At 38.7% G+C, this 27,249-nt stretch overlaps 1 protein-coding gene across 1 annotated transcript in view; it reads left to right on the top strand.

The window, feature by feature from the left end:
* LOC136858608 (zinc finger protein 260) overlaps positions 1-27,249 on the top strand; it is a 225,187-nt gene that overhangs the window by 54,577 nt on the left and 143,361 nt on the right. The window contains exon 3 of the mRNA XM_067138297.2: positions 14,653-15,029. Within this exon, the coding sequence (XP_066994398.2) occupies positions 14,653-15,029 (377 nt within the window). The remainder of the gene's footprint in view (positions 1-14,652; positions 15,030-27,249) is intronic.

Genomic DNA, 27,249 nt, shown 5'->3' with positions numbered 1-27,249 from the left:
ATTTACAATGATCCCCAAATGGAACTTTAACCCCATCACTGCAGTAATTAAAACTGAGAGAACTTTTCCTATTTGTGAAACTCACAACCTGACTTTTATCCCCGTTTATCATCATACCATTGCCCACTATCCATCTCACAACATTATTAAGGTTATTTTGCAGTTGCTCACTATCTTCTAACTTATTTATTACTCTGTACAGAATAACATCATCTGCAAAAAGCCTCATCTCTGATTCGACTTCTTTACACATATCATTGATACACATAAGAAAACATAAAGGTCCAGTAATACTGCCTTGAGGAATTCCCCTCTTAATTATTACAGGGACAGATAAAGCTTCACCTACTCTAATTCTCTGAGTTCTATTTTGTAGAAACAGAGCCACCCATTCAGTCACTCTTCTGTCAAGTCCAATTGCACTCATTTTTGCCAGTAGTCTTCCATGATCTACCCTATCAAATGCCTTAGACAGGTCAATTGCGATACAGTCTAATTGACCTCCTGAATCCAGGATATCTGCTATATCTTGCTTGAATCCTACAAGTTGGGCTTCAGTGGAATAACCTTTCCTAAATGCAAACTGCCTTCTATCAAACCAGTTATTAATTTTGCAAACATGTTTTATATAATCAGAAAGAATGCTTTCCAAAAGCTTACAAGCAATGCATGTCAAACTGACTGGCCTGTAATTTTTCAGCTTTATGTCTATTACCCTTTCCTTTATATACAGTGGCTGCTATAGCAACTTTCCATTCATTTGGTAAAGTTCCTTCATGGAAACAATAATCAAACAAGTACTTCAGATATGGTACTATATCCCAACCCATTGTCTTTAGTATATCCCCCAAAACCTTATCAAATCCAGCTGCTTTTCTAGTTTTCAACTTTTGTATCTTACTGTAAATGTCATTGTTATCACAGGTAAATTTTAATACTTCTTTAGTATTTCTAAGCTCTCCTATCTGGACATTATCCTTGTAACCAACAATCTTTACATACTGCTGACTTAATACTTCTGCCTTTTGAAGATCCTCGCATACATTGTTCATTAATGATTCCTGGAATGTCCTTCTTTGAACCTGTTTCTGCCTTAAAGTACCTATACATATCCTTCCATTTTTCACTCAAATTTGTATGACCACTAATTATTACCTTCGCGATAGTTTGAACGGATATCTATACGAAATACCGGAGAAGTTGCTGCAGAAGTTACGGTACTATTCCTTATGATAACCTACCTTTGTAAGTATAACCAACGAACCTACAGATTTCTGGGGATATACTAAAGACAATGGGTTGGGATATAGTACCATATCTGAAGTACTTATTTGATTATTGTTTGGTCGGAGGAGCTATACCAGATGAATGGAGAGTTGCTATAGTTGCCCCTGTGTATAAAGGAAAGGGTGATAGACATAAAGCTGAAAATTACAGGCCAGTAAGTTTGACATGCATTGTATGTAAGCTTTGGGAAGGCATTCTTTCTGATTATATTAGACATGTTTGTGAAATTAATAACTGGTTCGATAGAAGGCAATTCGGTTTTAGGAAAGGTTATTCCACTGAAGCTCAACTTGTAGGATTCCAGCAAGATATAGCAGATATCTTGGATTCAGGAGGTCAAATGGACTGTATCGCGATTGACCTGTCTAAAGCATTTGATAGGGTGGATCATGGGAGACTACTGGCAAAAATGAGTGCAATTGGACTAGACAAAAGAGTGACTGAATGGGCTGCTATATTTCTAGAAAATAGATCTCAGAGAATTAGAGTAGGTGAAGCTTTATCTGACCCTGTAATAATTAAGAGGGGAATTCCTCAAGGCAGTATTATCGGACCTTTATGTTTTCTTATATATATAAATGATATGAGTAAAGGAGTGGAATCGGAGGTAAGGCTTTTTGCGGATGATGTTATTCTCTATAGAGTGATAAATAAGTTACAAGATTGTGAGCAACTGCAACATGACCTCGAAAATGTTGTGAGATGGACAGCAGGCAATGGTATGTTGATAAACGGGGTTAAAAGTCAGATTGTGAGTTTTACAAGTAGGAAAAGTCCTCTCAGTTTTAATTACTGCGTTGATGGGGTGAAAGTTCCTTTTGGGGATCATTGTAAGTATCTAGGTGTTAATATAAGGAAAGATCTTCATTGGGGTAATCACATAAATGGGATTGTAAATAAAGGGTACAGATCTCTGCACATGGTTATGAGGGTGTTTAGGGGTTGTAGTAAGGATGTAAAGGAGAGGGCATATAAGTCTCTGGTAAGACCCCAACTAGAGTATGGTTCCAGTGTATGGGACCCTCACCAGGATTACCTGATTCAAGAAATGGAAAAAAAATCCAAAGAAAAGCAGCTCGATTTGTTCTGGGCGATTTCCGACAAAAGAGTAGCGTTACAAAAATGTTGCAATGTTTGGGTTGGGAAGAATTGAGAGAAAGAAGAAGAGCTGCTCGACTAAGTGGTATGTTGATATAGATGTTGATTCCCATAGGGAATCTGAAATATTTGTCCTGAATGAGTAAATTTATAATACCAATATAAATGGTCCGTTATTGGACATTATAAATTTTCCAGCTAACTCATTCTTGGTTGCCAGCGTTTCGCCCTCGTGTGCTAGGGTGGGCTCATCAGTTGGTACCTAGCACACCTACCAATACGCTGGCTAGTGCATACCGTGGAGGCCACTGCGTAGGCTAACTGGAGCCACCGGCAGTGCCAATGCACTAAGAGACTTTGTCTCATCAGCAAAAATTGATGCCTGCTTGGCCATCAGATGATATAGATGTTGATTCCCATAGGGAATCTGAAATATTTGTCCTGAATGAGTAAATTTATAATACCAATATAAATGGTCCGTTATTGGACATTATAAATTTTCCAGCTAACTCATTCTTGGTTGCCAGCGTTTCGCCCTCGTGTGCTAGGGTGGGCTCATCAGTTGGTACCTAGCACACCTACCAATACGCTGGCTAGTGCATACCGTGGAGGCCACTGCGTAGGCTAACTGGAGCCACCGGCAGTGCCAATGCACTAAGAGACTTTGTCTCATCAGCAAAAATTGATGCCTGCTTGGCCATCAGATGATATAGATGTATAGATGTTCAGGACAAATATTTCAGATTCCCTATGGGAATCAACATCTATATCATCTGATGGCCAAGCAGGCATCAATTTTTGCTGATGAGACAAAGTCTCTTAGTGCATTGGCACTGCCGGTGGCTCCAGTTAGCCTACGCAGTGGCCTCCACGGTATGCACTAGCCAGCGTATTGGTAGGTGTGCTAGGTACCAACTGACGAGCCCACCCTAGCACACGAGGGCGAAACGCTGGCAACCAAGAATGAGTTAGCTGGAAAATTTATAATGTCCAATAACGGACCATTTATATTGGTATTAAGTGGTATGTTCCGGGCTGTCAGCGGAGAGATGGCGTGGAATGACATTAGTAGACGAATAAGTTTGAATGGCGTTTATAAAAGTAGGAAAGATCACAATATGAAGATAAAGTTGGAATTCAAGAGGACAAACTGGGGCAAATATTCATTTATAGGAAGGGGAGTTAGGGATTGGAATAACTTACCAAGAGAGATGTTCAATAAATTTCCAATTTCTTTGAAATCATTTAGGAAAAGGCTAGGAAAACAACAAATAGGGAATCTGCCACCTGGGCGACTGCCCTAAATGCAGATCAGTATTGATTGATTGATGATTGATCCTTAGCTGACTTCTTTGCTAGATTCAATTTCTTAGTAAGTTCCCTCAATTTCTCCTTACTTCCATAGCCAGTCCTAACTCTATTTCTTTCCAACCTGCACCTCCTTCTTAGTCTCTTTATTTCTCTGTTGTAATATAGTGGATCTTTACCTTTCCTTACCACCTTACCACTACCTCACTCCTCATTCCCCTCGTATCCTTCTTCAGTGATGTCTAGGCCATCTATGACAGCTGATGGTGGAACTGTTGAGAATCCAACCAGCCTATGGGCTGAGGACTGAGCATACAACACACACTGTAATAGGAGTTGAATCACGGCTGAGGAGTGATATTATGGATGCAGACATTTTCTTGCAGAACTGAAGTGTTTATTGTAGAAACAAGATAGGAATGATAGGTGGGGAAATATTCATTGTCAAAAGAAGAATTTGTAAGCTGTGATAAAGTCAACCGTCGAGTGTTCGCGTTCTTTTTCATCACTCAAGCACTTGCGTGCCGCACTGAGTGCTCCATTAAGTATGTTAATGTTTCCATCAAAGTTAAGTAAAGCCTATATACTACGTTTTATCGTTCATCAATTAATTCTTGAAATATTTTACATAATGATCGTTTTTATTTTACCTCCCTAATTACATTACAATATAACATTGTCATATAAATTCACTAAGCCTCTACTTAAACGTTAGGTTTACTTTCTAAATTAAAATTAACAAATGTATTTTAATACAATGAGTACTTTCAAATATGACATCAGTTCAGTCTATTTTTACATGTTAACAATCAGAAATATAATTATTACAGCATATTGTAGCTTATAAATTTAAATCTGGCATCATTGTTTTGTCCTGTTTATTCTTATCACTGGCTGGTGCACTCTTGCAAATTTCGCATGTGTATGTGATGTTTACATGTTGCTTGCAGATGAAGCTGTGACATGAAGTGCATCTTATGTTAGTGTTTATACTTTTAGCATGTCCGCAAGTTACACATCTTGTTTCTTCAGAGAAGGCTCTACAACATTTGTTTCTTCAGGGCTCTTGAAATGTTGGAGAAAAACGGAAAGATTTGCAGGAAGAGTCAACTAGATTTGGTTTCATCAGAGAAAATTACAAATTTAAATAAATATTCTCCTCGGGTCTCTTGTGTTATTTTCATTTGAAAAATAGATCACTTGTGCATTTATCCCAGTTATGTCCAAGAAGGCATAGAACATTGCCAGTGGCCATCTTCTTGTGATGCGTGCGGTGGTATACGTGCCACACATTTGATCCACTGTGTCAATACCCTGTTTTGTTAAATTATAATCCAGGATCATTTCCGGTTTTTCCGTTTCTTCATCTATGACACCACTGTCATGCATGGTGGATAACAGCAGCACGGCCTTGTTTTTCTTCGGTACAAATGACACCGAAGTTACGTCCTTTTGGTATCCGAACAAAAAAGATTTCACAGGTCGATCTTTTTGAGGCAGAAATTCAACAGGACTTACCCGTTAGTTTTTCCTCAGTGTTCTAATACATGTAATTTTCTTCTTCAATAGAGACATTGCCAGGGGATAGCTAGTGTACCAGTTATCCATGGTGATGTTCCGTTTGGTGCCTTTAATTTGAGAAACTAACCTAGCAACAATTTCCAAAGTTGAGTTTGAAATGTCATAAGATCTTTGTTCCTGTTTGCCACAGTACACTTCTAAATTTCCAGTGTATAAGGTTTTCGAATCTGTAAGCAAAAACAGCTTTATTCCGTATTTGTCTGGCTTGTTTGGAATAAACTGAACAAAGTTGCATCGTCCTCGAAAAGCTTGGAGATTTTCATTAATGGTTACAAACTGACTAAGATTGTAACTGTTCTTGCAGTTTGTCACAAATGCATCAAGAACCATCCGTATTGCAGCCAGTTTATTGTGAGCTCTCCTTCTGACCCTCATGGACTTGTCATCACATCGAAGACATTTCAGTAAAAAGAGAAATCTCTTGTAACTCGTTGTTGCCCTTGTGATTTCTCCTCCCGTGCCATCTTTAGCCCAGAGTTCCCTAATGTTCGTGTGATTAGCTTTCTTTCAGTCAATAAGGTAGGAGCAAGCCTAATAAAGCCATTTTTTCAGTACGCGATGTTTCCTTGGAATCTCTCTCTCTTTTATGTCGTTCAAACTGGGTCGCATGTACAAATTCGTAAAGTTTACAATATTGTCAATCATATTTACGTCAATAATTTTGTGAAAAGCAGACAGTTCACTTGTTACACCCCGAGCTTCACCCTGTGGTCCTGGGAATATTTTAACAATATTTTTTTCTTGAGTCTTAGAGGATCCACTAGAACATTGTTTTTTCCATACACAAACTTTATCTCTTCCTATGAAACAATCATTTTTGGCTAACACAGCTTCACCAGAACTTTCGTCACTTGTCCCCAAGTCATAATTCTGTTCAAATTCTGGTTTATGCTCGCTGAAAATTATTTCCTCATTTTCAGTTTCAGAATTGTCTTCCTCCTTTTCACAGTCGTCTGCTTTGTCGAAATCAGGATCATCATTCAGTAACCAGTTCAGCTGTGGACTTGACAGATTTCTTCCAGCCCTAAATAAACGGAACAATTATTGGAGACTCGCGTAGAAAGCAACAAACAGTCCACAGAAAACTAATGCGAGATAATTCTAGTGAATACAGAAATAATTTGTAAATAAAAATATACCTGCATGATGAAGCACGTGTGACACGATGAACTTAAAACACAGTTTAATTTCTTTCTGTTGGAGAAATAGTTATTTGACTTTTCACACAGATAGCTAAAACTATACTGTAGGAATATCTAACAACACAGGTCAGCAGATTGTTGGTGCGACAATGGACACCCGTTTATTTAAACGTGGTGCACTCAGCGCGCCAGCGCGAGTACTCGAGGGTTAAGGATGAGAAACATGAAATTCTAGGTTTAAGGCCTATCTCTAAAGATAATAAGCAACTTGATATTTTTTGGGATGTACAGACCTGAGGCTTGTTTTAACTTTGAAAGCAACATTCATTTACCTCGGTCCAGTTGGCTTGCTAAATCTAACACTGCAGAGGGTTTTCTGTCTGTGTAATCTCCCTTAACCTTTAGCAGCCCCCTGCCACATCTACGAGGCAGTAGCACTTTGACAAATTTAAGTATCATTTCTTACACAAAGGCTTCATGAGGTCTCTTAAGGCCCTTCCCATAGTTTGTCAGGTTTAGTATTGGCTGCCTAACCCTCGACCAGACATTGCAGGTAGTACTGTCACATATGTAGCAGGATTGCTCCTGACCTGACTGTAACCCTGTACCACACCTGCTTTGTACCTATTCTCACATATGGTTTAACGACAACTAAATAATGACTACAGCAGAATTCAGGCAACAGAAATGAGATTCATTAGAACTATGAAACAAATTAGTCAAAAGGACAAAATATGGAATGAAGTTAACAGGAATTTAACTGGTATTGAGGTCGGTATTATCAGTGTAATAAAGAAGCATAGATTTCAGTGGTGTGGGCACATTATGAGAATTAAGAGTGAAAGAACAGCCAGACAGTACTTTGTCTTTACTGTGCAAGGAAAGAGACCAAGGGGAGGGCCAAGGAAATGCTGGATAGACACATTGAAATCAGATGTGGAGGAGAGAAGTCTTGAATGGGAAGATGACCTGGAACAGAAGATATATGCAGACAGGAAGAGATTGCAAGTGCTTGTTCACCTCACCTGGAAAACTGGAATTGATAAATGTGGGGAATGACACAGAAAGGGACATCAGTGTAGCAGGTGATCTCAATTTACCAAATGTTTACCACCACCACCACCACCATCACCACCACCACAATCTAAACCAAGCAGAAAATCACAAATTCAGTGTCCGTAATTTACAACTTTTACTTTACACTAGCACTAATGGTCTTCTTAAATGACTTGATACCAGAAGGGAATCTATCAAAGACTGCTGCAGTTAATTTATTCCAATCCCTTATGGTCCTGTTTACGAAGGAAAACTTGCCCACGTCTGTATGCTGGTTTCTGGCCTTAATTTTATGCTTATGATCATTTCTCGATAAGTATGAGGGAGGTTCCAACCTATTCCTAATATTACTCCAGGCAGCCCTTCCCCTATAGCTCTTACAAAGACCACACAGGTGAGCTCTTGTTCTTCTAGATTCAAGACTTTCCCAATTAATGGTATTCCTTCTATCCCTGGTTACGAAACACATCACTCTTCTTTGAACTTTTTCTAGGGAATTTATTAAACCCACTCTGTATGGATCCCAACACTTAGTTCCATATTCGAGAATCGGTCATACCAAGCATTTATAAGCTTTACTTTTGACACCAGAATTAGCTGTCTTGAGATTCCGCATTATAAAATGTAACGCTTTCCAGGATTTCTTCACTACATTTTTCACTTTCTCTGACCAGTTTAAGTCTTTTCTAATAGTAACACCTAAGTAATTACAAGTATCAACTTCAACAACACTTTCCCCTCCAATTTTGTAATCCATCTCTCCTGTCATTTTCTTTTTATTGAAACAATTTTTTTTTTATCCGCTGTGGGTTTTCGTTTGATATTTACGCACCCATTTTTCAATCTTATCTAAATCCTGCTGAAGCAATAGTTCGTCCTCCTCTGTCTTTATCTCCTGGTATTGGCAATTAGGAGCCCTTCCGATTTTATCGAATCAGGCACATCATTCATGAAAAGTATGAAAAGAATTGGCCCAATAACGCTACCCTGAGCCACACCAGACACTTGTTGGGGAAGATAGCGTTTCTCCCGTGCGCACCTCTGAGTTCTTCCATTGAGGAGTTCTCGTATCCATTTTACAACTCTGGTGCCAATGCCCGTGCGTGCTAACTTGTTAAGAAAGATGTCATGTGGCACAAGATCAATTGCCTTAGCAAAATCAATTACTATTGTGTCAATCCTTGACCCACTGTCGAGCTTATCTGATATATCTTGACGTACGGAATAGAGCTGACTTTCGCAGGAGAAGCCTTCCCTAAAACCATATTGCCCCTTATATATCATTTCAGAAGAGTTGCATTTTAACCTCATAATCTACTATTAATTGCTCCATTTATTTTGCATATGTTTGGCGTCAAACTTACCGCTCTGTGGTTATTCAAGTTGCTCTTGAATAGGAACTACAATGGCCAATTTTCAATCTTCTGGAGCCTTCGTATTGTTCAGTAATATATTAAAGTTTCTTATAAAATATTGTAGGATTGCTTCCCCCCCCCGGAATTTAAGTGCCTCTCCGGAAATAGAATCTGGCCCACAAGATTTACTTCTCCTGACTTTAGAAAGACCTTTATGAAATAATGCTTTAATTTGGATATCGTTATTAGTTTTCGGAAAAGTGTCCCTGAATAACTGTGCCGCTGGATTAAAAACCTTTCTGTAGTGCTTATTTAATGCTTTGGCTTTATTTATATCTGTTGTCGTCAATAAATCCCCTCCTATACAAAGAGAAGGAACTGACTTGTTCTCTCCCTTCAATCTGCGTATATATATATTTTTTAAAGGGTTCCAAGAATTTTGATTTTCATTTAGGATATTGTCAAGATATTTCTCTTCAGCCACTTTCATTTCTGCTAGCAAAAGCTTCACCAAACTTCTATACTCCGCTTTGCATGCATCATTATTATTTCTTCTGTTGAACACTGTCCTAGTCTTACGTTTAAGCTTCCTAATAATCGCGGTGTAGTACAGTGGATCTGAATTTTCCCTAATTATCCTTTTGGGAACAAATTTGTTCAGTCCAGTATTTAAAATGGTTTTGAAGTTCTCCCAAATGTCGTCCATCCACTTGCCCTCCTTTAACCAGTTAGTATAGCACAACCTCAAATAGTTTTGAAAACCTATGGAGTCTCGCCTCGCATAGCATCAAATAGTCTTAGAAATTTCCACATGCCTCGTATTTCCAGAGATCAAGTACCACTGCACTGTCTTCACTAATCCCCTGAATTACGCCACAAGGTATAACTATGTCATCCGGTCTGACTAGAAAAGCATCTAAAAGTGCTTGTTTACGTGTGTTCTTCGTTACGACTTGGGAAAAGCCATTATTCCATACTAATAAGTTAACTGCTTCCTGCGATATTCCCCCTGTAGTTGACCCAGCCCAATTTACTGACGGTAGGTTTAGATCCCCTGCAGTTATAGTTCTTTTCCCGTAGCTTATATTTGCACGTCAATTCTGAAAGACGAGTGATCGTGTTTAAACCTGATTTCAGCAGGCGATAAGCTCCAATAATGACTATATTTTGTTTATTGGTTGCATTATTTACCTTCACACCAATTATTTCGCAGCCATCAAGACCTTTCTGTAGTGCTTATTTAATGCTTTCGCTTTATCTACAGTATATCTAACGTACTGCTCAGTTCTAAACTATCACAAATGAAAATTCCACCTCCTTTCGACCCTCTATCCCGTCTAAACATTAGAAATTTTGACCTGAATATTTATGAATTATATATATTATCCGATTACCAACTTTCCGTTCCCACAATTATATCAGGGTCACTCGCATCAACCAAGTTTTTGAATTCTGCGATTTTATTACCGGTACTTCTGCAGTTTACCTGCAACAGTCTAAGAAGCTTACCCGATCCAGTATCACTGCCTCTCACAATATCCTGTTGGTGGCCCCGTTGTCGTCGTAGCTGCATCGAATCTGCTCCCATCATGGATCGTCATTCGGCTTCCCATTCTGTGCCATCATCCGTGTGGGTGGAAGAGGACTCGGTAACCCTCGAAATGAGTTCACCTAGTCTTGCCATTCCTTGCTGGTTCAGATGAAGTCCATCCCTGCTGAAGTCCCTGTCATCGATCCAACTGTTGCAGTCTACAAAGAGTGATCGGAACTGTTTGGCCACCTACTGAAGCTCTTCATTCAATCGGCCAGTCTTCTTTCATGATACATCTGGTCTCCTCAGTAGACCACTAATTACAACTGTTTCTTAGTCGAGTTCACTAGATCATAAATGTCCTCCATTATATATTCAGTCTGTTGCCTTTTTAAATCATTAGTTCCTATGTTGAGAATTACTGCTTCCTCATTCTCACTGCATTCGTCCTCTATTTTCCTGTTCAACTGTTCCGCTCAAATTCCCGGCATGCACATCACTTTCACTGACCTATTTTCCTGTCCTATATGCCATACGATAGAATCGCCTATCACTACACAATTTACAGGTTTTATATTCTCCACAGATGAATTGAGTGCCTACATTTCTCTTATACACTTCCTGTAACTTCTTTTGTAGCTCCGCAATCATGAGATTCGCTTAATTTAATTCCTGTTGTAGTTCGTCAATTTTTGCTTTGTCGCTAGTCACATTCCCATTCATGAAACACTTGCTACATGCCTTCCTTTCCTTATCACTGTCCAGGTTCTGTAGCTTACCACACTTGAAATGAAACCACATTCCACACATATCACACTTAGCACCAGATCTTAAGTTCCTCTTACACCCTATACACTTCATGTTCACTACCTCTTTTGGAGCTGGTTGAACAGGACCCGGGTTTAACTCCAAGCCTCCTATAACAAGTAATGTGGTAATGAGTGCCATCGATACAACACTTCCCGGGTAACTGCTTGCTGCAGGTCCGCATTCCAGCACACACTTCGCAGCTGCTCGCCAAGCTGATAAGGAAATACCCATCGCTGCACAAACACGTCTGCTTCCTTCAACAGTCAACTAGCAATGTAATGTCAATGACTGGAAGCGTTACCAAGAAATGGTGAATAAGTTAATATGGGGAGGACAGCTAAATCAGAAAGTGATGGAACAAACTAGAGGGAATAATATTCTAGATGTACTGCTAATAAGACCAGAAGACCGGGCGAATTGGCCGTGCGCGTAGAGGCGCGCGGCTGTGAGCTTGCATCCGGGAGATAGGGGGTTCGAATCCCACTGTCGGCAGCCCTGAAGATGGTTTTCCGTGGTTTCCCATTTTCACACCAGGCAAATGCTGGGGCTGTACCTTAATTGAGGCTATGGCCGCTTCCTTCCAACTCCTAGGCCATTCCTATCCCATTGTCGCCATAAGACCTATCTGTGTCGGTGCGACGTAAAGCCCCTAGCAAAAAAAAAAAAAAAAAAAACCAGAAGAGCTCTGTAGAGAAACTGAAGTGATAGATTGCATGAAGGTGTTTTTGTTGTAGTTAAAAATATATGCGATAGAAAGGAAGGTCGCTTACAGACTAAACAATCACACTACTTTTCCACAACCTTCAGTTATGGTCTGAGTTAGTTCACAATTACACTTGTTGTACACGATCACAGCCACTTGGTTCACAGCCCGCAGACAACAGTTTCAAAACCCTATATGTCATACAATGTCCGTACACTCACAGCAGACTTCGTTCACTGTCCCTTGCCGGTACCCAGTCAAACTCTCACGCTGCTCCAGACACACAATGCTCACTCAAGCAACCAGACACGAGAGGCTATTCCATGGTGACAGACACACAAAATGAACACTCAGTTCCACGGACAGAACTTCCTTCGTTACACTGTGCTGCTAACTTTCACTGAACCATTGACTGACTGACTGTGAACTCCATGGGAGTACACAACAATACTCCACTCATTGCTTGCACACAGTACTAACTCTGACTGAACTACATAGAACCACTAACAGAACTGGACTGTCTGTCCACTGACTGACCCGGCACTCCTCCACAGCACTCACTCACCCAGAGACTGACACAAACTGAACCACTGAAGCTCTTTCAGCATGTCTTAAATAGGGACGCTGGTCCTTCCTGATACTTTGTGAGAGGAGAAGCCCCTGGAGTTTTCTCGAATCCAAAAACTCTGGTTCACTTCTTCAAATGCATCACTTGAGTTCATATATTCTGAAGTTTGTAGTCCTGGTCTACAAAGTGAACGGTGTTACCTGGTTGCTGTTGATGTCCACAAATCCTTCGTAACAGCTATGCTTTCTGCATTTCAATACTCATTTTTTATTCTTGTTTCTATTTCTTAAGATAGTTCTAGGAAAATGTCATTTGATATGTGCTTATGAGTAGGCGCACTATATCTAGGATCAAGGTGCTGAATAATCTGCTTAAATCCTTTCTCTTCCACAATGCTAAATGACTGGTTGTCTTTGATATCATCTAAGTTGTTTTCCTGGTAATTAACTTTGATCAATCATCTCCTGGTGTATATTTGGATTTTCTGCCCAGGAAAGATATGAGTATTTGAGTATTGTGATGTTGCTGACGATGATAAGGAGGTCAGTGACTTCAAAATGACATGAACAGGCATAGGCTCACAGGATCCAGTTGGAAATAGTTTCATACTTCACTCATAAATAGTTTCATACTTCACTCATATTATCCATAAGTGGTAGATTATGAGATGCTTTGAAATTTTCAGATTGTAATCTAAAATCAAAAACAGGTTTTATGCTAAAGGTGCTGACATTTTTACAATAAATTGCTTCCTTGCCTGTGATTTGATAGTTTAAGTAGACCAGATTTGTTTACTGAAAGTCTGTTATTGGTTACACTCTGAATTATTAGGCTATTATGTAGGCAGAATGTTGTTTCTCCATAGCCATTCAAATTTAAAGTAAATAATGCTACAAATTAGTGCAATATCTCATTCCAAAATATCTTCCTCAAGCTGCAATTCGGCATGTTTTATTGCTCTGGTTCATGTTTTTTAAAGAAATTTGTACTTCACACATACTGGCACCAGAACATCTGCAGAAATTTGGAGGAAGGTCTTTTTTGTTATGGGATTATTAGAGTTATAAACAAGCCCCTTTACCAAGAGAGTTGACCATGCGGTTAGGGTTGCATAGCTATAGGCTTTCATTTGAGAGGTAGTGAATTCGAACACCACTGTCGGCAGCCCTGAAGATGGTTTTCCGTGGTTTCCCATTTTTACACAAGGCAAATGCTGGGGCTGTACCTTAATTAAGGCCATTGGGCCACTTCCTTCCCATTCCTTGCCCTTTCCTACCCCATTGTCACCATAAGATCTATCTGTGTCAGTGTGATGTAAAGCAAATTGAAAAAAAAAATAATAAAAGCCCAATTTCTTGCTATACCTGCTCTTTTGAAACTTACGAGTAGAACCATATGCTCCTTGTGACCACTTCAAAATCTGCTACTTTTGGTAAGTTCACAATATTAATGAAAAAGTTTAGTGTTTTGTTAGCATAGTATTGAAAAGTTATCAAGCTCATCTGTAGTAATACTTTTCGATATACATACCTCTTGAGTATCGAGGTATGAAAAGTACCATGAACCCATTTCTAGTTTTCAGCTATATGACTTCATACAAAACATGGGGCCTAAATGTATATTTATCAAAGGTATTCGGAACTTTCTGGACAGCCTGATATAAGGCAAGAGATGTTATGACTTTTACTGTTATCCGTAATATTGAGTAATATTTTTCCCTTAAGTCGTATTTCTACTGAAAAAGCATTTGAATCACCTTAAAGTTTAGAATTTTTTACACCTTTGTAAGTTCCGTTTCATACTGCAATGGAACATCACATCTCCTTTTTCTTTTTCTTTCTTGTCATTTCCTTATTCACTCTGTTATTCCACCATGAGTTGTCTTTCTCTCTTTTTGTGGACTTACAAGAAATATACTCATAAAATTATTTCATTTCTCTTTAATACTCCCAGTCTCTGGTCTTTAGTATTAGTTGCTAGGGTTCCTTCCTAAACTCTCCCTGTAATTGCTTATCCATAATCTTCTGCAATATTGTGCTCTATGATTACTGCTAGATGCTTTTGATTTTCATAAAATATAAGACTGAAGGTGTCAATTGGAAATTTAATGTTTATTTCTTGTGAATATGTTTAATTGAAACTGGCTCAGTTTAAGAGAAAATGTACTTGTTGTTATGTTTCTATCTTGTTTATATGTCATATTTTATTTTCAGGTTACTAGACCTGCAGAACCTATTGAGTTTGTAGAACCTCCTGAGTTTGTAGAACCTCCTGAGTTTGTGGAACCTGTAGCTCATGATGCTGTACCTGTACAGCAAATGCAAGTTGCCCGCCAAGAGATTATGAAATGTGAGCCTGATGTATTTATTAAAGAGGAGGCAGGACATGTCAATGATCATGGCAGTGATAGTGATAGTGAATCTGAGACAGAGAGTGACTCGGATAGTGACAGTGATCATAATGTTGAAGATAGTGTTGTCAATGACAAAAATGATGCTGGTAATCAAGAAGGTAGACTAGAGGCCGAGTCAAAAGCAGGATTGTTAGCGTCGTCAGTTGTGGAACCATCATCCAGCCAGACTAATGAGAGGTAAGTTGTAAATAAAGTCAATGATGATGCATCAGATGACTAAATTTATGTATATTCTGCAAAGTTATAATTATTTATTTAGCATTGTTTGTGAATCCTTTTATTCTATATTGGAAGAAAATCTACATTAGGTGCCTAAAAAAGGATCTAATTTATATCTTGGGTGACCTCAATGTGAAAATAGGGGCACAAAAAGATCTCAGCATCACTGGTGGCTTTGGTCTAGGGGAGCGTAATGATGCTGGTCACCGACTGTTCCAGTTCTGCATGGAAAATCAGTTTAGAATCATGAACACCTGATTCAAACAACCTAAACATGGGCTGTATACCTGGACATCCCCTGATGGTGTACATCGTAACCAGATTGATTACATTTTATGTAGCCAATACTGGAGTAGCTCCATCTGTTCTAAAAAAACCTTTCCTGGTGCAGACTGTAGCTCAGATCATCAACTATTTGAAGCCAAAATTAGAGTTACCGTATTTCACGGCATAATCGTCGCACTTTTTATACCAAAATTTTCGAAAAAAATTGTAGGGTGCGACCATTATACGATGAATATTTAATCAAAAAATGTATTTATAACTAAATTGTATTTGATACAAATTTAAGATGCAACGTAATACTCGCGTTTATACATCAAAATAATTCAAATAGTCTAAAACAAAATTCATAATTTTTCGCAACAATTCGGCGAACGTTTTTCCAACCTGAAAATAAAAATGAACGTATTAAGTTAATTTGTCATTAATTTGAGTATTAAAGTTAAAATATTACACTTGCAAAAAATTATCGCTTTGTTGTGAAATGCGGACTTACCGGTACGCAATTTATTCCACATCTTCGGTGTCGCTATTGCAGGTTTCGCTATCTGATGCGCCGTCCTCACCTCTGTTAATACCAGTATCAGATTCTTCGTCTCCCTGCCACACTGCGTCATCTTCGGAACCGTCTAGTGCATTCGAAATCCCAGTCCTTTTGAAGCTCTTGGAGACTAGTTCAGGTGGTATAAGATCCCAACTCTTCTTCACCCACGAGCATAACAAGTCCAAGGGTGGACGCCTGATATTTCCGGCGGGCGTCAATTGCTGATCGCCGCTCATCATCCACTCGTTGTAAAATCGACGTAAGTGGTCTTTAAAGGGTTTATTAACACATACGTCTAGTGGCTGCAAAGCAGATGTTAGGCCACAAGGAATGACTATCTGTCGTGTCTTATTTGTAGTGAGAATTTGCTTCACTTCGTTCCCAAGGTGACCTCGGAAACTATCTAAAACAAGCAGAGCTGGTTGTTTTAGTAGTGCACCAGGTCTTCTATTCCACCCAGTTTTAACCCAGTCCTGCATGAGTTCTACGTCCATCCAACCCTTTTTTTGCACTCGCACATGAATTCTACGGGGAAACTGTATATTCTTAGGCATCGTTTTCCTCTTGAAAATGATGTAAGGCGGCAACTTTCTCCCGTCAGCTGTAATGGCTAGCATTGCCGTGCATCGCAACTTCTCACTACCGCTGGTTTTCATTAATACACTCCGTGATCCTTTTAGCGCAATAGTGCTGTTGCGAGGCATATCAAAAAAAGATTGGATCCAGCATGCAACAATTTATCAGTTTAGCTCGTTGGTTGCGACACACTACTGCGCTTGCGCAAAGCTCGCAAACCGGAGCTCTAGCTAGCGCGGTGTAAATCTACTGTATAGTTGACTGTATTCCGAGACGTCAGTAACAAACATTCATTTTTTCAATTTCTTTTAAACATACGGTAATTAGGTTAATATTTCTTCCCAGTTATTGATGATTTTACATTACATTACTGACGAGTTTATAAAATAAAACTTTAATAGCATTGGATAATAATTATCTTGACTGCTTGGATAAAAGTTTTCATCCCATGCCCGGACACTTATGACGTAGTAGTAAGATAAGAGTCTAGCGATGACAACTGAGACATCGTAAATAATTCGGCTGAATAATTCCGTGGAAATCTGCGTTATCGTCTTGGATTTCACTTCGTGCGCAATAACACAGGAGCCGGCCCCATGGTGTAGGGATAGCGTGCTTGCCTCTTACACGGAGGCCTCGGGTTCAATTCACGGCCGGGTCAGGGAATTTTACCTGTATCTGAGGGCTGGTTCGAGGTCCATTCAACCTACCTAGCCGGTATTTCCTGGCGACGTTGCCGATAAGCGATAACTTACAGCCTTACGTATTTCAAATGGGAACTCATAATATGTAGGTGGTGAATAAATAGTACACTGTCTCGCGACCACGTTGTCAAACTGCCGATAGTCTACCCGTAAGCCATGCGTCGTACATATACCGGTATTATTTATTTATACGTTGTGCAACATGTCGCAAACGTGACTGTGTTGCCAAATTGCCCATAAACCATACACGTATTTAAATTGCGCATTCATGTGCAACTTACGTTGCAGTTCCATTTACCTTTTAACCAGATTAGTGAACAAAATTTGGACGTGCGACGATTATGTAATTAAAGGTTTAAAGTCCGATTTTTGTATTGAAAATAAAGGATGCGACGATTACGCGGTGGCGACGATTATGCCGTGAAATACGGTAAATTTTGCAAAATTAAGAAGCTTGCTCCTCAAAAAGGTATGACGTCTCTATGGTCCAAACTTCGTACTCCATTGAGCTTAAGAACAGATTTGATTTGCTTGATACTGATGAAAAGCATCCTGATGAACCGTGGCAAGAAATAGTCCATCATTACTTCAACAGCACAAGAACACGTACCTTACAAGAAACCAGAGAAGTGTCACAAATGGCTCTCTGCACATATCAAACAGATCACAGATCAAAGGAGATCAGCCGAGGCTAATGGTAGAAAGCTGAATGCGGATTTTCAACGAGCTGCAAGGAAAGACAAGGGAATACACTGGAGGCAGCAGTGCCACCAGTTAGAAGAGGACTCCATGAACGGTCACATCCGGAACCTTTTCATGCAGGTAAAGAAAGTTCGAACTCCTTTTAGTGCTCGTAAAGGAACAATAAGATGCAAGGATGGGAAGATTTTGATTGCACAATAAAGTATTAAGAACAGATGGCGTGAGTATACTGAACAGCTATACAGTAGAACCTCGATAATTCGAAATCGGTTAATTCAAAATCCCACGTAATTCGAAGAAGCTCTCGTTCCCGGAAACATGAGATACAGTTTTGCATGTTATTTAAATTGTTTAATTCGAAATACGGATAATTCGTAATTCGAAGTACAATGTCGGCCCCATTACCGAAATTCAGACTTTTAATTCGAAACTGCCTTTACATTTTAAAACAATAGAATGTTACAGAGTAATTTCAACTCGAAATTTATCTGCGTCATAATAGAACGCGTGTTCCGGAACGTGGAGGGGTACGGTAGCTTTCCGCACTTACTCACTTTGGTGGGTCTACAGGGCGCTTCATGATTGCCAAGTTGAATGAAATCGGAATTCTTTTGTATTCAAACTTTTCAGGAACGCCGTAATATCACGCAACAGGCAGTGTGCAGGAAAACAGAATGCGCGAACACTGGCGATACCGAGAGTTGACGAAAAAGCGTGGCTCATATAATAAATTCGTAGGCACCGAACAATACTCTCATTGCCGATGAAACTGCATTGCTTTATTTTAATGCGAGCCCAAACGGTCTTATGGTTTTAAAGGAGAAAGTGCCAGCCGGAGAATCGTACAAGGGTCGGGGATGGGGGTCATTGTAGTGCGTTGCAATTGCAATGCACATGGAAGCGAGAAACTTTATCCCCTCGTCATAGAAAAGTTTGATAAGCTACGTTTTAAGGGCGTCGGGCACTTTCCATCCCAGTACAAAGCATCTAAAAATGCAAACAGTACAGATATCCAAAAAATAATGCATTTGCACAGGGGAACCAGCATAATTTATCCTCGTCTTTGAATTGTGTGATTTTTTTTTCTTTCGTTGCGTGAGGTTATATTCGTCAGTGATTTATCCAAGTGCATTATTTGAACATTGTAAATGCACCTTGTTGGATACATTTCGGAAATAGTTTTTCTATGGCATTGGAAAGGTTTAAACTGTGAATCAAGGTGATTGCATGTATTAATGGGTCTTAGAGGGCATCGGGTACTTTCTGTGTAAATACAAGGCATCTGAAATGCATACACTATAGTACTCCAATGAATAAAGCACTTGCACGTGGGAGCCAGCATAGATTTCTCCTCGTCTTTGAATCGTGCTTTTTTGTTTTTTTCTTTCGTTGCGTGAGGTTTATATTTGCCAGTGAGATATGCAAGTGCATTATTTGAATACTGGAAATGCACCTTTTTGGATACATTTTGGAAATAGTTCTTTTTTCATGGCATTTGAAAGGTATAAACTGTGAATCTAGGTTAACTACATGCAGTAACGGGCTTAGAATATTTTGTAACGCGGCAAAGGTTGGTACTTCTGAATTGCGAATTGGCGGTTAATTCGAAATCACGTAATTCGAAGTCCGATTTATGAGTCCCAACGACTTCAGATTAACGAGGTTTTACTGTATTCCCACAATGGTAAAACTGTTCCACCATGTAGTCTTGAACCATATGAATTAGAACCAGATATCCTGCAGGAAGAAGTGGAATGGGCACTGAAACAGTTGCCAGATAATAAAGCTCCTGGTTTCGATTGTATCCCAGCTGAAGTGGTAAAGCCTATCCCTTTGGCAGCTATCACTTCTTTGTGCCAGAAGATATGGCAAACTACCACCTGGTCAAGGGGATGGAAAAGATCCGTCTTTATCCCATTGCCTAAGAAAGGAGATGTCAGTGACTGCTCTAATTATCATACTGTAGCTTTGATTCCACACACTATTCAAGTTCTTTTAAAAATCATACAGAAACATCTTGCACCCATCCTTGAAGCTCAGTTACCTGATGTTCAAGGTGGTTTCCATCGAGGTCGTGGCACCCATGATCATATTGCTAATCTGCGGTGGATCATGGAGAAAGCATGTGAATACCAGGAAACAGTCTACATGTGTTTTATTGACTACAGAAATGCCTTTGACTGTGTCGAGCATGACAGACTATGGGAAGCCATGCTGGACTTGGTGCTACCCTTACATCTGACTCGGTTGATACGTTCACTTTATGCAGAACAAGAGGCAGCAGTTCGCACTCCATATGGCGACACTGAATGGTTTAAAATTGAAAAGGGTGTCCATCAAGGCTGCATTCTTTCACCATTCCTTTTCAGTCTGTATGCAGAAATAATTATGCGGAAGTTAAATTTAGAGGAACTTGACATTGGTGTGAAGATTGTAGGAAGAACTATAAACAATTTGAGATATGCTGATGATACAACCTGCTGGCAGAAACAAAAGAAGATCTAAAGCTTTTAATTTCCTGCCTCAATGATGAAAGTGAAAAAATGGGTCTCTATCTCAATATTAAAAAGACCAAAGTTATGACTACGGATGAGTGGTACAGTTTGTCTAAAGCTAAATGGGGAAGAGATAGAGATTGTGGGGGATTTTGTCGTCTTTGAAGTCAAAATCGGTCAAAGTGGAAATTGCGGTCCTGATATCAAAAGACTAATTTCACTTGGACGTATTGCTATGATGACTATGTCCCTGATCTGGAAGATTAGAGATATCAGTTTGGCTACCAAGTACAGATTAGTCATTGCAATTATATTCCCACTGTTCATGTATGGACGTGAGAACAGGACGCTGAAACAGGCAGACAAAAGGAAGATTGATGCTTTTGAGCTCTGGTGTTGGCGAAGAATCTTACAAATACCATGGACTACAAAAATCACCAATAAGGCAGTTTTAGAGATCATCAAGCCCCGTATGTCATTGGTTGGTAGATTATGAAGCTGAGACTAGCATACTTTGGCCACGTTATGCGATCAGATGCATTGCAAAAAGCAATCATGCTAGGAATGATCAGCGGTACAAGAAGACCAGGCCACAGGGAGGACTCATTGGTTAGACACCATTAAAACAGACACAATCCTCACCCCTGGAACAACTAAAGGAGTCAGTGTGGAACAGAACCATTTGAAGTGCGCTAATTCATAGAATCGCCGAGGGTCGGATCCGACTAAATGGATGACATCATCTGATAAAAACTAGCTGCTACTTGTATGCATAACAAAACATACAGGTAAGGAATGAATCAAATGTCCATTTTGCTGAAAACACAAAAAATTATAGCCAAACACTTGTTTTACCATAACTGTAAGCATCATGTAGCATGAAAAATAGCTGCCATCTCCCAGGACAATTATTAAAGATTCTGTCAACATGAAGAAACAGAATATACCTTTACCCTTTAACTTGAAATTTTTCAAATTGAAAGATCAATAATGATCACTCTTATTCTCCAAGATCAGTCTCACCCAATTCCACTGGATTTCATCAAACTTATTCCCCATCATTGATTGCACCCTCCTTTCTAAAATATCTTGCCTGGTGTACTAATCAAAGACATACTTCAGTAGTTGTTGAAGTCCTTCCTGTTTTCTTGCTTATGAATAGGTGTAGTGCATTTGTCTAATCAGGAAGTACTTCATTCGAATTCTATCTTAATATTGTTATTGCCGTCATCATCATCGTTTTACAACTCCAATTTCCCAGGTGTGGTATACTAGCACTTGCCATCTCCAGTTTTCATATATCTTCTTTTCCAGGACATCCATAAAACCATTTTGTCCCTGCCTTCCCACTGTATTTCACCATTTCAGGTCTCATTTAATCTACTGTATTTCAGCTGCTTTAAGACACTGTAGTTTATTTACCATCCCCTCCATTTCCTTGAGCATAATTTTGTTGCCATCATTGTTCTCATCCCCATGAACTCAATTATTGAGGATTTCATGAAAACGATCTCCTTTTTACATCTAGAAGATATTCAAAATACTCCTTCCATCTGTCCAGTGATTTCTTAGTGTTCTTGTTTACCCAGTTTTTTCTTAAAAGATTTCAAAGAACTTGGGAAATTTATTGAACTGCTCCCCTCATAAATTGTTCCAATTCTAATTCCTCTTCCTATAAACAAATATATGTCCCAATTTGTCCTCCTAAATTTCAACTTTATCTTCATATTATGATCTTTCTTACTTTTATAATAATCTTTATTGCAGCCAGTGGCATTACATACAAAGATTAATAATATCTCATTGATATAGTTGTGTCAACGTTTCTCATCATATACAGTTCATAACATGATATCTGTCACTTGCGCCGGGCTGAGTAGCTCAGCCGGTTGAGGAGCTGGCCTTCTGACCCCAACTTGGCAGGTTCAATCCTGACTCAGTCCGGTGGTGTTTGAACGTGCTCAGACACGTCAGCCTCGTGTCGGTAGATTAACTGGCACATGAAAGAACTGCAGGACTAAATTCTGGCACCTGGATGTCTCCGAAAACCTTAAAAGTAATTAGTGAAACATAAAGCCAATAACATTATTATTACTATCGCATGCTTTACTCACTTTGTTCGAACATGCAGTCAGGACCTGGATTTTACCATTTTACACACTTTATAGTGATATCTATGTGCAATGAACCTGGTTGAACCTGGTGACCATATCCCATAAGTCATATCTTGCCCTTATTCAGTCTCGATTTATTATTACATCTGTTGTGTAGAAATTGTCCCATATTGTAGCTCTCTTTGTATGAAACTCATAGTAGTTCCTTATAGCTTTCTGTAGATGGCAGGAGAAAGTGGAGTCTTACATCTCCCACTAGGAATGCCTCCTTTGCAAGAGCACCAGTCAGGATAGCATATTATATTTTGACACGTTCAAAACTTGTCTAAGGAACCTTGCTTTCAGGTTTTCAAGTTCCTAGAGTTGCCTTTTCGAGAGGTGCTCCCATATTAATTCTATGTCATGTGGCTGTCAGCAACACTTTCACTTCAAACTGTCTCAATGCTGTCTCTAATGACTGGTGTAAAAGATGTTTAATGTCACTAATGAATCTCATGGCCACTAATATTCTCTCTGTGAGATGGATGGAGAAAGTTGATCCTGTTATCTAGATAATGATCCCTAGGTACAGTATGTGCCAAAATATACAGTACTGGAAATGTTAGTCTTATTGTCATTACCTTACTTATCGAAATGATAGTGTAAATGTTCAAAATGTGCTCCATTGCGCTGTAGGCAGTGTTCATAACGATCACACAGATTTTCCAACATATTCTGGAACATAGGTTGCTGCATAGTCCCAAAGAATGAGACGATCTTGTGACGTAATGCAGGCACAGTTTTGGGTGGATCTCGACAATTGAAAATTTGCTCCTTTAACATTCCCCACACATAAGCATCAGGTGGTGTGAGATCGGGGGAATGTGATGGATAGGGGAACTCGGCCCCGCGGGAAATTACTCGTCCTGGAAAGGTTTCTTGCAGCATAGCTATAGTCTGTCGAGCAGTGTGGCAGGTCGCCCCATCTTGTTGGAACCTCTGTCTATTCATCTGCATGTTCCTGGCATGACAAAATCTTCTTAGATCCTGAATAAATGGCCTGATCACCATGTTCCTATAGCATTCCTGGTTAACAGTAAGAGGTGCACCATCATCATTCTCTATGAAATATGGACCTAGCTCACCGTTTCCTGACACTGCACACCAAATCGTCACCCGCACACTATGTAGCGGTTTCTGGACTATAGTGTCTGGCCTCTTGAAACTAAGAAAGCGAGTTGTTTGGCGATTGATGAAACCATCCAAGTGAAGTGGACAAGAAATCTGGATCCTTTTACACCATGGCCAAAAATTGTGCACAATATTCCAATGGGTCAATGTTATCTAGCCATTTTTAATGTTTTTCATATAGAATAGGACTTGCTGTTAAAAGTATGCCAAGCATACATTCTGTACTGATTCTATAGCATATTTTTACTTTTTTGAACATTCCTTGCTATTAAACTTTCAATGGCTGATGATGGCATAATGGATTGCTGAAACCGGTCCCAAAGATGTATTTTACAATAAGTTAAATAAATATGTGATGTTCTAAACAGATCATTATGATAATGTATTGAATAGGTGGAACCTTTAGCTTTATCAAGCATTGTATAACTCCACAATCTGTCGATCATCCACTTTCCATGAACATAACAAGACTACGCTCCACGAACGTTTGAAGTCCAGTCCATTGCAGCCGTGTCACTCCAGTACCTTGTATCAGCACCACTTCCTTCCCGTACAGTGTGTCAGTTGTGGTTCTCTCATACAGTGATGTCGAAGTTTATATAAACATCCGCTTCTCCCTTCCTCTCAGATGATACGTCTGGATTGGTCCTTGCCAGCCAATCATGAGTGATCCTGAAGTCAAGACCATGCCCTGAACTCATACTTGGTTCCAAGACATAAACAAACGCTCGGGTGTTTCACATGAGTCATAGAACTTTCCTACTACCACAACAAGCTCGTCTCATCAGACACTGGGATGCCCACATGAGTCATACGAATTACCAGAGTCCAAGATAGCAATGTTTTCCCACTCTTGCAAAACAAATTACTCATACTATATATGATTACCTTCCAGCTTACAAAGATTAATGACAAAATATACAAATGAAATACTGATAATAATAATAATAATAATAATAATAATAATAATAATAATAATAATAATAAATCAAATGCTGACAATAATATCTCTAACTTCTACATACAATTCGAGGGTGTGATATATGTACTATCACAAACTTTATTTCATTTTTTAGCCATATTTTGTTTACTCTGTTTTGGGTGTCAAGAGATTTTGAACTTGATATGTTCTTTCTTTGGGTAGACCTTAGAAACTTAGGTATTTTACTGCACTTTAAACATTCTTTCAAAAACCATATATCTTTAGTAATCTTACTTACTTTAACCTTGAGGTTAATATACCTGTTTGTCTTGGTTTTTGCCTGGTTGGCTATCACATTACATGTAACTAATCTCATGATTAGACCTATATAGTATTTGCTATAATATGCTTTTTTGTATTCATTGTCGCGGGGGTGTTTTTCATTAAAGAAATCGGGTCTTTTTCTCTATTTACGTGTGTTGACTGTTTTTGAGCATGAATTGAACATACTTAATAAAGGAGCTAAATTCAATTGGTCCAATCTGCAAAAAACGGAAGATCTAACAACCACAATAGCGGAATCAGAAGTAAATATAGGGAAATTGCCGGCAGAAATACAAAATGATATTAAATTTGATGTAAGAAACTCCCAAGTTTAGTAAACGAAACCAACTCGAACCAGAACCTCCTAAAACAAATAAAGGAATTAAAAACAAAATAAGGGATAACAACGTTATCGTAACCAAGTCCTAGTAAATAAAAGCGACTACATTAAAAAAACCGAAGAGTTCTTTTCTAATGAATCTTACACTATAGTAAATAAAGACCCGGTTTCTAGAATTCAACGAAATCTAAAAACAATCCTTAAAAATTCAACTTGTTTATTTACTGAGCAAGAACAACAAAAAATGGTTAACATGAACCCAACAGTACCTAAGGCAAAGGCACTACCCAAGATACACTAAAACAACACACCCATTCGACCAATCATAAACAGCAGAGATAGCCCAACATATAAAATGTCAAAATTTATACATCAGTTTCTTAAAAAACATTAGAAGTTCTATAATACTGCCTCAATTAAAAATTCAATTGAATTTTGCAAAAAACTAAAGAACTTCAACTTACAACCCCACCATAGAATGATAATAATAATGCTATTTGCTTTACGTCCCACTAACTACTCTTTAACGGAATTTAGTCCCTCAGGAGTTCTTTTACGTAAATCTACCAACACGAGGCTGACGTATTTGAGCACCTTTAAATACCACCGGACTGAGCCAGGATCGAACCTGCCAAGTTGGGGTCAGAAGGCCAGCGTCTCAACCGTCTGAACCATAGAATGAGCTCGTTTGACATTACGAATATGTATTCAAACATCCATATTAAAGAAACTGTGGAAATTATTAATTCAAACCTCTCCAAACATAGTAACCTAAGTAAGCTTGAAATAGATGAATTTATTAAACTACTTAAATTCGTATTAAATAATAACTATTTCACTTTTAACAACAAAATTTACCACCAGTTGAGTTTAGCTATGGGTGACTGCAGGGATATTAGCAGATATTTATATGGACAACATGGAACATAGAATAATTAAACCGAATATGGAAGGACTCAGCCTTTGGCTAAGATTTGTAATAATAGATAACCGGAAAAATAATAGCGAAAAAATCTTAGATTTCTTAAATAATATTGACAGTTACATAAAATTTACTAAAGAAGATGAAAAAGACAATTCATTAAATTTCCTGGACGTTACCGTAACCTGCTTAAATTCTAAATTCGATTTTCAAATATTCAGAAAGCCGACACATACTTCAGTAACAATAAGAAATGATTCACTCCACCCGAAATCCCACAAACAGGCGATCGTTTTTAGTATGGTATACAGAGCTCACAAAATACCCTTATCACCCGTGAATTTCACGAAGGAACTAAATTTTATAAAAGAACTAGCACTAGTCAATGGATACAAAATAGAAATGGTAAATCGAATCATCAATAAAGTAAAACTCAAGTTAGCAACAAATCTCACACCGGAAAAGACTAAAAAATCAAAATACGCAACTTTTACTTACACCAGTCCAACGATTCATCAAATAGCAAACCCATTGAAAAAACGGGATATGCAAATAGCCTTCAAAACACACAACACCAATAAAAACTTATTCTTTAATCATAACATAGTAAACTACAACAATAACAAATTTCAAGGCTCCAGAATATACAGACTATCATGCACACAGTGTAAATTTTCATATGATGGCCAAACTGGCCGCAGCTTCTTTACTAGATACATGGAACACTTTAACGCCTTAAAACATAATAAATATTCCGCAATGAGTAACCATATGAAAGAAACCAGCCATCAATATACCTCAATAGACAAAGACCTAACAATAATCAAAAGGATTGAAAAGGGGAAGCTAATGACGGAGTTTGAAAATATATATATTTATTTGGACCAATATTTTAATAAGGAAAAAACCTGAATGACGCGGTCGATATAAAAAGTCCGTTAATAGAGCAATTGCCAATATTATTACAAACTTTCAAATTAGATAATAGTAAATTCTTTAAGATATTTAATCTGAAAACTCCCACCGCAGAAGCTAGTTTGACAACACATAAAAATTCCCCTCCATACAACATGCCAAGGCCCA

Source organism: Anabrus simplex, chromosome 1 (assembly GCF_040414725.1).
Source record: "Anabrus simplex isolate iqAnaSimp1 chromosome 1, ASM4041472v1, whole genome shotgun sequence".
NCBI classification, from domain to species: domain Eukaryota; kingdom Metazoa; phylum Arthropoda; class Insecta; order Orthoptera; family Tettigoniidae; genus Anabrus; species Anabrus simplex.
Note: the sequence above shows the minus strand (reverse complement) of the source record. Positions and strands in the feature narration are given on the sequence as shown.